Raw genomic sequence first — 12,107 nt, 5'->3', positions numbered from 1 at the left:
CATAAAAGAAAAAAATTATAACAAATTGGACTTCATCAAAATTAAAATCTGTTTATCAAAAGACACCACTGAGAAGGGAAAATGTAATGCACAGACTGGGTGAAAATATATTTAACATATATATCTAACAAAGGGCTCATATCTAGCATATATAAAGTACTACTACAAATCAAAAAGAAAATAATAAAACCCCAACTTAAAAATGAGGTAAAAATTTTACATGCACTTCCAAAAAAGAGAATATCCAAATGACTAATAAGCAAGTGTAAATGAGTTCAACATCATTACTCCTCACAGCAATGTAAATTAAAGCTACAATGTTTTACAACTACACATTATCAGGAAGGCTAAAATTAAAAACAGACAACCAGGTGTTGTGAGGACAGGTAACAAGTGGATCTCTCATACGTTGTGAGTGTGTGAAATGCTATAGTCACCTTGGAAAACTGACAGTTTTTTCTGAAGCTAAACATACGTCTACTCTAAGGACTTGGCAGTTCTACTTTTAAAGTTTATATCCCAGTGAAATGAGTACATGACTATCAAAAGATGTGTACAAAAATGTCCACAGATGCTTTATAGTCATACCAACTCCTAATTTAGAACAGTAAAAGCGTCAAGAAGTTTCAGGTTTTACCATGTGTATACTCAGTCCTTGTCCTTCAGTCACTTCTACTGCTTTCCAGTTCCACATCGCTCTGTATCTTAGGGCTTTTCTAACTATCTGTGTTGAGGCACTAGTTTCCCCCATTCATCCCCAATATGTCATTTAAGACCCTTGATGCCATTACTTCCATATCATCCTCAAACAGCTTTTCTTCTGCCAAAGACTCTGCAGCAAACTTCTATCCTTCATCAGTTTTCAATTTAGGAAGGCTTGTGTGGTTTCAAGTATGGAACACGGACTGCATTGGTATTCCTATCCATTTGTCTGCCCGTCATTCCAGCTCTGCATTAATCCAACTTGCTTTAGATTAAGTCATTACCGTTTGTACTCGGCAAAATGTATAATGTACTATATATGATCACAGATTATTTTCCCTTAATGGCTTTTGGGACATCAATGTTCTAAATCATTTGAAAGACAACCTTGAAACATCCCATCCTAGCCAGCTGAGAGCATGATATCTGCAGATGAGGTTTATTTTAAAAAAGGTAAAATCCTTTATGGCCTCACTTTCAGCAACCAGTAAAGGCTGCACAATCTCCTGAAGGGCCTTAACAAGAAAATGGGAGGCAGCTTTTCAAAAAGCCTCTAAAAAGGCTCCACGAGCAGAAGACCAGATTCTCACACCTTAGAGGAAATATAGGTCCTAAACACAGAAGGGTGGGGGTAACTGTAACTGGTAGAGAAAACCTGGCCATTGGTAGACATGAACGCCTACATAAACAACAGAGAAGCCCATGTTCTGCCCTTACATACAAACCTCTCTGAATCCCCACAATCCTCCTCTCCCCCATTTACCTTCTCTAGAGTAGCTCAGTCCATTTGGGCTGCTATAACAATATACCAGACTGGGTGGCTTGTTTACAACAAACATTTCTTTCCCACAATTCTGGAGGCTGGCAAGTCCAAGACCAAGCTGGCAGATGCAGAGTCTGGTGATTGCATCCTGGCTCACTGATGGCCTCTCTGCTACATCCTCACGTAGCTGAAGGGTCTAGGGAGCTTTCTGGACTTTTATCAGGGTAGTAATACCCATTTATGAGGTCTCCACTGTCATGACCTAACAACCCACCAAGGGCCCCATACCTCCTAATACCATATATTGGGGGTCAGGACTTGGGGAGGACACAAACATTCATTCAGTCTGTAGCACTGGGGATACCAGACAACCTTTTCTCTACTTGCTCAATATAAGATGAAGCCCTTAGTACGTTCAAGTATCTATGCCATTAGGGATACTCTTGGTTTTCCTACCTACAATATGGGCACAAAGACTCATCTTCAGAAACTCTATTAACTTCTCCACTTTCAAATCCTTAACTTTCAAATAATTGAAAATAGAATAATTTTCTCTTCTCAGAGCAAACCTACAGTACAAAAGGCCAAGGAGTAGAGGAAATCAGTAAGTAAAATTTTTGAGACTGAGCTCTCTGACACTTTTGGTTTGTTTTTTGTCACCATCAAGGAAGAGTGGACTCTTCTACTGGCAGAAGATATACAAATCAGAGAATTTCTACATATTTTCATATTTCACACATCCTTTCACAAGGGTGTTATATAAGGATCAACTGTCTTGATCCAGCAAAGAAAAGAATAATACTTAAGGAGGTGATTTTCTTGACATAGTTACCTTGAACTTACATTATCCTTAGCATATTTTTATTGCCCTTGGCATATTTTTCTTTTCCAAATGATATACTTGACAGGGCAGTCACTATTAGACTGCCTGAGGGCATCGCCACTGCTTACTAAGTCTAAACTACTTAGCCAAATCTCTACAATTTGGCACAACAAGCCTTACAACTTCTTTTCTTCTCTTTTATGTAACTCTGGCCATATCCCAACCATTCTCTGTACCTCTGTTTACATCATCATTTTTTCTGCTGTATGGCCTATCCTTCCAATTCCACCTGATTAAGTCTTACCCACCTTTCAAAATCAAGCTTAAGCTCCTCATTGAAGCAACCCTTCCATGATTTCTGAATCTGAAGTGATCTCAACCTTTCCTGACTTTCACTGTACCTTTGTAGAACTTATCATGCTTTACTCTCTATTACAGTTGTTTACCCATTCATCCATGTAACATTTTTTTGTTCATTCATTTACCCAGTTCTTATATCTTTATATGTACTAGATGATGGGAATACAAAGTCAAAGATGAAATCCCTGACCTCAAGTTTATGGTGTAATGACAAGAACAGAGGAGGAAATCAGAATTTACATAGTACAGAGTGGTGTTATGACAGGATATGCAAATAATACTATTAAAGCAGATGTGTTGACTCAGATGCACTCGGAAAGGGAGGCAATTTTGGATAGAAGCTTGGATTTCATTACACTGCCACTGCCTTAGTTTAGACACCTCAGATCTGACCTTGCTTCTCCTGTCTCTAGTTTTGTCCCTTTCCTCCCTGCAGTCAGAGGTCATCTTAAAACACCTTATCAAAATACTCACTTAGCATGAAATAATGGCCTTCTGATATTCCTGGTGATGTCTAAACCCTTCATTCAGTGAATATAGAATGTTTTTTCAAGACATTTTAAAATAGTTAAGGTGAATCAATGAATATCCCAATGCTGTTTCTGAAAATAAAATTGAACAAGCTATATCTGTTTCTATGAAAATTTATATAGAGAAATGAAGCCAGGGAAATATTTAAGGGATTTAAAAAGAAAGCATCTTGATATCAAATTATACAATAAAGTTACAGTAATAAAATAGCATATTATTGATGTAAACATAAACAGTTTCATGAAAGAACAGAATTTAAGAAACAGACACCTATATATGAAAATTTAAGGTCAACTAATCACTAGAGAAATAAAATTGTATGGAAAATTGACTATCAGTTTGGAATAAAAAGTTGAATCTCTACCTGATATCATTCATAACAATAATTTAAAAATAATTAAGATCATACATTTTATATTATATGTATTTTACTCCAATTTAAAACATTTTTAAAAAGATTGTTTGGCTTTCAAGAAGAAAATGACCCGAAAAGCTTAATGCTAAGGGAAGTGTTTCTAGAGATCACTAGAAACAGGAAAGAGAAAAATTACAATATTGATAGAACAAAGTTCCTGAGAGGGTAGTAGGGAATGGGATCCACTTCACAAATAGAGGGATTAGTCTTGTGACCTTCTCCATTAAGACAGGAGGAAAGGAGTAAGAAAGGTAAAGTTTAGAATTATATTCACTTTAATATCCTTAAGGGATGGACCATACTTACTCACTTTTATATCCCCATGTACACCTAGCAGTCTTGAAGATAACTAAGTATATTTTATAGAATCAACCTCATTTATACATTAGCATAAAGAAATACCTATAAATTTATGTTCTATTTTTATTTTTAATACTTACAACACACAGATACACACACACACCTACAGAAATCAGGAAATTTTGCTTTCCTAATTTGAGGTTTAAACTAGCTTTTATACAAACTTTTGTAAAGCACACTTGTGTATGGGGATGAGGGATTGTAGTGATTAGGAAAGGAAAGAAGGGGGCTTCTAGAACACTGTTAATAATCTATTTTATTATCTGGATGGTGAGATCTGGGTAGTTGTTATATGGGTATTCCACCTGTACAATATTCATCAAGTGTTATTTTATTTACACTTTTAAAATACATATTCTACTTGAATGAACAAATATATTTTCAAAAGTATACCTATTTCTTTAAAACTCCTACTTAAGTGACATGATGATTATTTACCATTATTTTAAAGCATTATAATAAACAAGACTAAATCTTCAGTTAAGACAGAGGTTCCCAAACTTTCTTAATTCTCAAGACCCTTAATATCCTGATAATTTTTCATGACACGCCTATGCCAAATACATATAAGTACGTACAACAGTTCTGTTTATGAAGTAGTTAAATTCAAACAATTAGTAAGTTTTTAAGTCCTAAAAACTTAGAAGCCACTTGACATATATATATAAGTAGAATGAAATAATTATATTTTTATTTTATTCTTTATTATCTAAAATTACTTACTAATGGCATGCACACACCTGCTGGTCAGTGTACAACCTCTCCAACTTTGGATTAGATACTACCACCCTCATTTCCTCTTCCACACTGATTTTCATGCATTTATTTGCTTTATTATAACTGCAACTACGCAAAAACCACTTTGGCAAAGATATGAAGAAAGAAATATAGTGTGGTCTAATATTGAAACTGTGTACCATCTCAAACTGTAGTAGTTCACACAGGATCTGAGAGATGTGCTTCCTTTGAAAGTTTAAAAATATTCCATGGCACCCTGTGAATTCACTATGATGCCCTAGGATGTCTGGGCACACAGTTTGAGAACTGTGTTAAGGCATTTAACAAGTAAATATGAACTAGATTTATTAAGTTAAATCTTTGGATAAGGAAAGGTTGTCAATTGGTAACACTGATACTTATAAATTATAGGTTACTCAGAGGAACAGACCAGAAGTTTTTGGCAATCCTTTAACTGGAACCAAAGGACCTAACAGATAAGAATATTAACACTAAGCTCTGTAATTGTATAACAGAACACACCTATCAGGTCAATTACACATTTATGTTTTCTAAGCATTTCCTAAGTAAAGAAGAAAAGCAAGAGGTAATTTCACAGAATAAGGTTTCCTATTTCATTTTCTCTTGGTAGAATTAATTTTCATACTTGTTAAAAAATATATCATTCTTGGTGATATGTATTTCTAGCTTCCAAAATGTTCATGAAATAAGGCTTTTTAATATGAAAGACCAACTAACAGGATACTTTATTTCATTATTTTTATTCTTTGGCATCTTTCACAGAAATATATAGCAAAGGATATTAAAAACAAGTTTAATTTTCAAGAAGGAAAGATGAATAGACTTTTGAGAAATTAAATATGCCACATCACACATGGAAAAATTAGATGCTGACTAAAGAATATATTAATATAATACTCTAAAGATTGTGATTCAATCTCCCATTTTCCAGATAAAAAAATGCCTTCAAGTGCTTAATGTAGATTGACACTGAACCCGTAAATTATAATTTTTAACAGTGGAAGCAAATATTCTTTTCTGAAATAGCACTTAAAAATTTCCATATAGGCCTCTGTCTGGAATGTAGAAAGCTGGAAAAGAGTCACTTCCACCCTAACAAGGAGAAAAAGATGGATCAACTCACTAAGATGTCAGCTCTTTCCTGATTCTAAAGTCAAATTGGAAATTAAAGTACTTGGAATAGTTAAAACAAGTTTGAAAACAATAATATAGTTGCAGAATTTCACATTACCTGGTTTCAAGAGTTCCTTTAGTCTATGGTAATCAAAACTGTGTGGTACTGGCAAAATGATAGCCATTGATCTATAAACAGAATAGGGTCCAGAAACAGAGACATACAGAAATGGTAAACTGATTTTAACAAAGGTGCCAGGGTAATTCAATAGAGAAAGGATAGTATTTACAATAAGTGATGCTGGTGCCACTAAATATCCATATGAAAAAAGATGAGCCTTAAGTCATATGCTGCACCATCTGTAAAAATTAAGATGGGTTACAGACTTAAATGTAAACCCTAACACTATAGAACTTCCAGAAGACAACAACAAAGAAAATGTTTGCGGGCCTAAGTTAGCAATTTCCAAAGAGCAACCGAGAACTGTCCATAAAATAAAAAGTAAAATTTTTGTTTTTTTAAAGATACTGCTAAGAGAATAAAAAGAAATCACAGCTGGGAGAAAATATTTTCAGTACATATATATATATATATATATATATAAAGATTTGTGCCCATAATTTACAAAGAACTCTCAAAACAATAAAATAAGCAATCCAATTCAAAAAATGGGCAAAAGATTTGAACAGACACTTCATCAAAGAAGATGTTTGACAAACACATGAAAAGTAGCTCTGTCTTTCAGAGATAACGAAAAATGCAAATTAAAACTACAATAAGATACCACAACACATTAATCAAAATGGCAAATGACAAAACAATACCAGTTATTACCAAGGATGCAGAGCATTACTGGTAAGAATACAAAGTGGTGTGAACATGTTGGAAAACTGTTTTAATCCATGAGAAATTAATGGAAACATCCACAAAAATCTGTATGTGAATGTTTCTAGGAGCTTCTTTCATACCAGCCACCAACTAGTGAATGGATAAGCAAACTGTGGTATATCCACACAGTGGACTACTACTCAATATTAATAAGGAACAAACTGCAAGTACACTTAACAATAGGGATGAATCTCAAAATCATCATGCCAAATGGAAGAAGCCAGACACAAAAGGCTACACAGTATAAGTTAATATTTATATGACATCTGGAAAAGCCAAAAGTATAGGGAGAGGAAAATATTTTTTAATTTAAAATTTTTTATGTAAATACAAAGACAATTAAAAAAATAATTGCAAACTTTTAAATACTACCTTACTGTATGATCTTCACAACATTCTGTGGAGTAGATAGTAGTTTTATGTCCATTTTATTGAAAAGAGAATAAGTGTGTGTATACACTAACATTTGAACCTTGCTCTCCATTGCTTCACATTTCATGGTTTTTTCCTGCTATACTATTTGTCATCCTCAGCTTACACAATACTTGGTTCAGGCCTCTACTAGAAAAGTTATAAAGTGATTTTGTAATAAATAATTCAGATTATAAATGAGGAATGAAAAGGTCTTATTAACTTTTAATGATTACATTGTTTGAGACATTCAACTATTTGTGAATGAATAAAGTATTACTTGCATTTCCTGACAGGAGAGGTAGCACTGAATTTAAAAAAGAGCACAGGTTCAGAAAACATTACTTCACTTGCATATATATGGCACTACAAGTAGAGTGTCTAAGAAGGTTCGGTTTTAGGAGTCATAATTTCTAGTGTGACAGTTACCTAAGTCTCAGTATCCATGTTTTAAAAAAGGAAATAATATATATCCCTCCCTTTTCATAACTATGAGGTTCAGTGAGATAATGGATTTGAAAATCCTTTGCAAATGGTAAAGGAACACATGATTATTTTTTAAATGTTTTATTTTCATCCGTAACAAGCTATTCAAATTAAGAGAACCCTTTCTTTTCTCAAAATCTTTTTTTACAACGAAAAAGATTTTTTCCTTTCATTAATGTGATTAATATTTTATAGCAATATTAATTTATATGTTTTACTGCTAACTAACCCCAGAAGACTCAAGGTTTGTATACTTTTTAGTGAATTCATAATAAAAAACTTCTAGTTTTGACAGTAGACAGAACAGATGACAAAGAGAAACAGAAAATGCATGAGAAAGAAAAATCGGTCCACAGAAAGTTTACACATAGTCTACTATCTAGAAAGCTAAACGTTTGTTGCTAATATTAACATACAGGTATAACTTAAAGAACCAGTAGATTTTTTTCTCTTCAAAGTACATTCACCATTTGGTCCCTGGAAACCATCCAATTGAGTAGTTAATGTGACATTATGGTTTTAAGCTGTAATACTCAGGACAAACCTAAGTATTTTCCTATACTCAATTATTATTAAATGATACAAGGGAGAATTCAGTGTTTGGAGTTATAAAAATGAAGATTCTATTAGGCCTTCTTTTCATATGCTCATATTTCCAAGAATTTTTGTTTAAAGTAATTGCTTGTGTATTAAAATACGTAGGAATAAAAAGAGGTAGTGAAGGTGGCTGATTACAACTTACTATTTTGCAAAAGGGAGTGTCAGGGTCAAATTTGGTTGCACTTTATATGCTATGTCCGTGTTATACCCCCAAATATAACACCTGTGTAAATACCTATTCTATTACTCAATTCGTTTAATAATTTTGTGTGTGCAATAAAGTAAGGCAGTTTAGTATCACTTTCAATAAAAGTAGAATTTAACTGTTTCAACAAGGGCAAAAACTTTCAAGCCACCAATTTAAGCCTCTAAAAGTTAATATGCATGTGTTCAACTTAAAAACTTAAAATCTGTAGTATCTCAATAAACATTAATTTAGGAATAAAATTTTTACTTCTGAATTATGCTATTTTGAGAAAAACAGAAGAGCACAATTTTATGTAACGTCAGACAGGGAAATCTAATTACACCAGACATTTCTTTACAAGCTGTTCCATTTCAGCGTTCAAATTCATGTAAAAAAATGTCTTCATCTCTATATGTACACCTATGAAGCTACAGGTGATAAGTTAATTTGTATTTTGAAAATTATTTATCTTGATACAGAAACTCTCATATAAGGAAAATCCAGAGCTAGCGTATGCTTTTCCCTTAAAAACTACAGGACAAAACTCTCCGTTGAGCTCGCGTTTCCTCCGCCACAAGGGATTTTAATTTGGGGCCAAAGAGTAATATTTTAGATTAGATAACAACTATGATAAAGAAGGGGGAGACTTCTTTAATGTCAGTCCAGGGCTGCACTCAAGTTTTGAATTTGCTCGTAATCTCGGACACTACTTGAAACGTCAGGGAGCATTTCCAAAGCGTTCTGCCGGCTCATTATCTAACTCTTAAGGTCAAGGTCCAGCTCAGTCCCCAGTTCCAACAACGGAACTCGCCCCTTTTCTACGTTGCTGGCTCGAGATGTCGCAGCGCTCAAGCAGGGCCCTCCGCCCCTAGGGCGCCTGCGCAACTCCACAGAGTCAAACCCTTGCTTAAAAGCTGGTGCGAAATCGTTTTGAAATTACTGTCAGGTCATGCCTTACTTTAAAATAGCATTAGGTACGACAAATCACACCTGGGTGACCACTCACCGAAGTGGTCCTAAACGCGACAGGATTTAAGCTTCCTCTCGCGACTTATCTGGTGCAGCCGGAAGCGGAACTATCCGTTAAGAGGGGAGTGGTTATGGGAGCCGTCGAGCCTCGCTCAGGGAAGGTTGGGGCCGATCGTTTGGCTCTGGCCGGAAATCGTTCCGCCCGGTGAGGTTTCGGTGTGAGACCCAAGGCTGGCAGGGAAGAGGCGTGACCAAGATTCGCGAAGTGTTGAAGTTCCTTGCTGTAGTATCTGTGGGCACGTCCAGGCTAACAGTTTAAGTTCCTTGACTAACACCTTATTCCTGCCTCCGGGAATAAAGGGGAAACTGAGTCCTGAATGGACTTGGCCATCTCCAGCAGCTCGCGTGACATTCGCAGCCGTGGCAGGTGAGGGTGCCGAGACAAAAGGAGAACCGAGATGCGGAACCTGGTCGCCCTAGGTTTGCAGCCAGTTGCTTTGTCTCCTGCTCCGCGCTGCAGAGCCTACACACGCGCTCCTCCTAGGGCATGTGCCGTAGGGATAGGCAGCGAGGGCTTGCAGGAGGGTGACGGTGCACCCCTGAGGGTTCTTTCACGTCTTCATTTTTCCTCCTCCATAGCTTCCCTTTTTCATTTATTGGGTTTGAGATACCAGAGGTTTCAGCTTAGCTTAGGTAGAACTGCTGAGAGCTGGTATTCCAGGATGTGGTTCTGTTGAGGCGAAGTAGGCAGCCTTGAGTTTGGAACTGCTGTGAGTAGTTGGCTATTTTTATTTTCATTCCTCACTCTTTATCCCTCCGCTCCTCGACGCTTCCATCCCCACTCTAAAAGAACAAAAGCCCCATTCGTAGCCGCTTTGCGGGAAAAGATTGGAGGCTGCGGGTCGCTGCTGCACCTAATCGTTTGGAGAGCGCTTCCAGAGAGAAAGCGTGAGGGTGGTGACTTGTGGATCTCATTTACTAGGTTCTTGACGGCTTCCTGGAAGGTGACTTTTGGAGTCCTGTGCATGATACCTGTCTTGTTTTAGCGTGCTAGAAGGCTTAGGTGTGGAAGTAGGAAGTATGGCTGACTTTGGCACCTAGCATCCTCGCTGTACACCAGGATAGTGTTTTATTCTGCTGTTGAAAATTCTTCAGTGAAAATAGTTTTTATTTCAAGCAGAGAAAATAATGATAGCTGTCATTAACCGAGTTCTTATGTGTGCCAAGTGCTTTACATATTTTCTCATATACTTCTCTCTACAGTTCTATAGGGTATATTAATAGATTATTATTCTTGTTTTATAGAGGTAGGAATTGGGGGCTGGAGCAGTCACTTAACTCACCCTGAAAACTTTTGCTACTAGTAAACGTTTGAACCTGTCTTAGAAACCAGATTTTTCAGACTTCAAAATCTGTATTCTTAACTATTACACTATTCTCCTGCCATTATGCTTCATTACATCGAATTTCTTCACTATTTTCAGTACTCATTAAAAAAATATTAGGTATGCCTACTTAGCTGTCTTATGAAAGAGAAATGTGATGTCTGTCTCCAGGGAGGCTCAGTATTGTGATGCAGAATTAAGTAGTTCAGAAACCAAAATAGTATACTTTCTGCAGCATGGGTTTGTTTAAAGCAAGTGATTAAACTGAAGTGCAGAAGGTTTCAGAATTGTACAGTCAAAGCTTGCTGTTTAAGTATTAAATTCATACGACTTAACAGGGTAGTTGTGAGGGTGGAATTCCAGTTGTTCCTTACCAGTTGGTAGAACACTTTTTGATCGCCCCAGTAAGTGTTATGCATCAATTAAGTATTGGGAATATATAGATGAGGTCCTTATTCTCCAAAAGCTCCCACGCTACTTACTACCTATACATTGTGTTATCGAACTATTTTCTCAAGTGGAAATGATGTCCTTATCTTTAGAAAGGAAGTATATGGATGTCTACAATTACTTTCAAATGGTACAACAAATACGTGTGTATATGTGTGTGTACAACAAAGTAAATATGGAAAATGTTAGCAGTGATTGAGTCTATTAGTAGGTATATGGGTGTTTATAGGGAAATGTTCTTTCAACTTTGCTAATATTTGAAAGTTTTCATAATAAAAAGTTGGGGATGAAAAACATCAACTCTAATGGAAACTGGTAAACCCAAGTTGCTGGGGCACATGAGGCTGGGAGAGAGTGCTGCTGTGTATTTGGTGGTTGGCACATGTGTAATAGTGGTAACAAAAGCATTCATTGAGGACCTTCCAGTTGGTTATTGAAGGAGAAATAGGAGCTTTCAAGAAAAGCAGTGAATTCCAGAAAGAAGGAAAGAGGCTCAGCATGAAGGTATTGCATGAGCATTTGAGGAAGGAAAAAATGAATATGAAAGTTGTGTGGAACTTGGCATGGGCTTTTTTATATAAATAATCTTGAAAGTGATGCTAGGCTGCATTTGCCAGCCTGCAGAAGCCTATCTAATAAACTACACTAGAAGTTCTTTAAGGAAAAGGGCCAAGCTTATTTTGATTTTATATTGCCATCTCCTAATACTGTGTGCCTTCTATAATAAGTGAACAGTGTTTGTTCAGTAAATATATTCACTTGAACAAATAATGAGTTTTCTATTAGATTTGCATATTACGTTAGTAGGGAGCTTGGTTTATAGAGTTCCAAAGATACTAAGGCTTATTGAGTGTTTAGTAGATGCCAGGTGCTTACTTAGGCTACCTCACCTACTCTTCACGAG

At 36.0% G+C, this 12,107-nt stretch overlaps 2 protein-coding genes across 21 annotated transcripts in view; one reads left to right on the top strand and one right to left on the bottom strand.

Annotated features, from left to right (window-relative positions):
* The window catches only part of GIN1 (gypsy retrotransposon integrase 1), a 61,078-nt gene extending 51,577 nt beyond the window's left edge, over positions 1–9,501 (bottom strand). The window contains exon 1 of one of the 3 annotated variants that reach the window (XR_008994061.1): positions 3,123–3,231. Coding sequence is in view for 1 of the 3 variants with exons in the window: in XM_057493032.1 (XP_057349015.1) it covers positions 3,123–3,175 (53 nt within the window). In the remaining 2 variants the exon portion in view is untranslated. Of the gene's footprint in view, positions 1–3,122; positions 3,232–9,405 lie in introns of those variants that run through there. The other 2 variants (XM_036886844.2, XM_057493032.1) reach the window with 2 other exon arrangements.
* An 83-nt stretch (positions 9,502–9,584) lies between these two features.
* PPIP5K2 (diphosphoinositol pentakisphosphate kinase 2) overlaps positions 9,585–12,107 on the top strand; it is an 83,647-nt gene continuing 81,124 nt past the window's right edge. For 9 of the 18 annotated variants that reach the window (XM_036886831.2, XM_036886835.2, XM_036886829.2 and 6 more), the window contains exon 1: positions 9,586–9,795. The gene's annotated coding sequence lies outside the window, so the exon portion shown is untranslated. Of the gene's footprint in view, positions 9,796–12,107 lie in introns of all 18 variants that reach the window. The other 9 variants (XM_036886842.2, XM_036886838.2, XM_036886841.2 and 6 more) reach the window with 2 other exon arrangements.

The sequence above is a fragment of the Manis pentadactyla genome, chromosome 2, assembly GCF_030020395.1.
Source record: "Manis pentadactyla isolate mManPen7 chromosome 2, mManPen7.hap1, whole genome shotgun sequence".
In the NCBI taxonomy this organism is placed as follows: domain Eukaryota; kingdom Metazoa; phylum Chordata; class Mammalia; order Pholidota; family Manidae; genus Manis; species Manis pentadactyla.
Note: the sequence above shows the minus strand (reverse complement) of the source record. Positions and strands in the feature narration are given on the sequence as shown.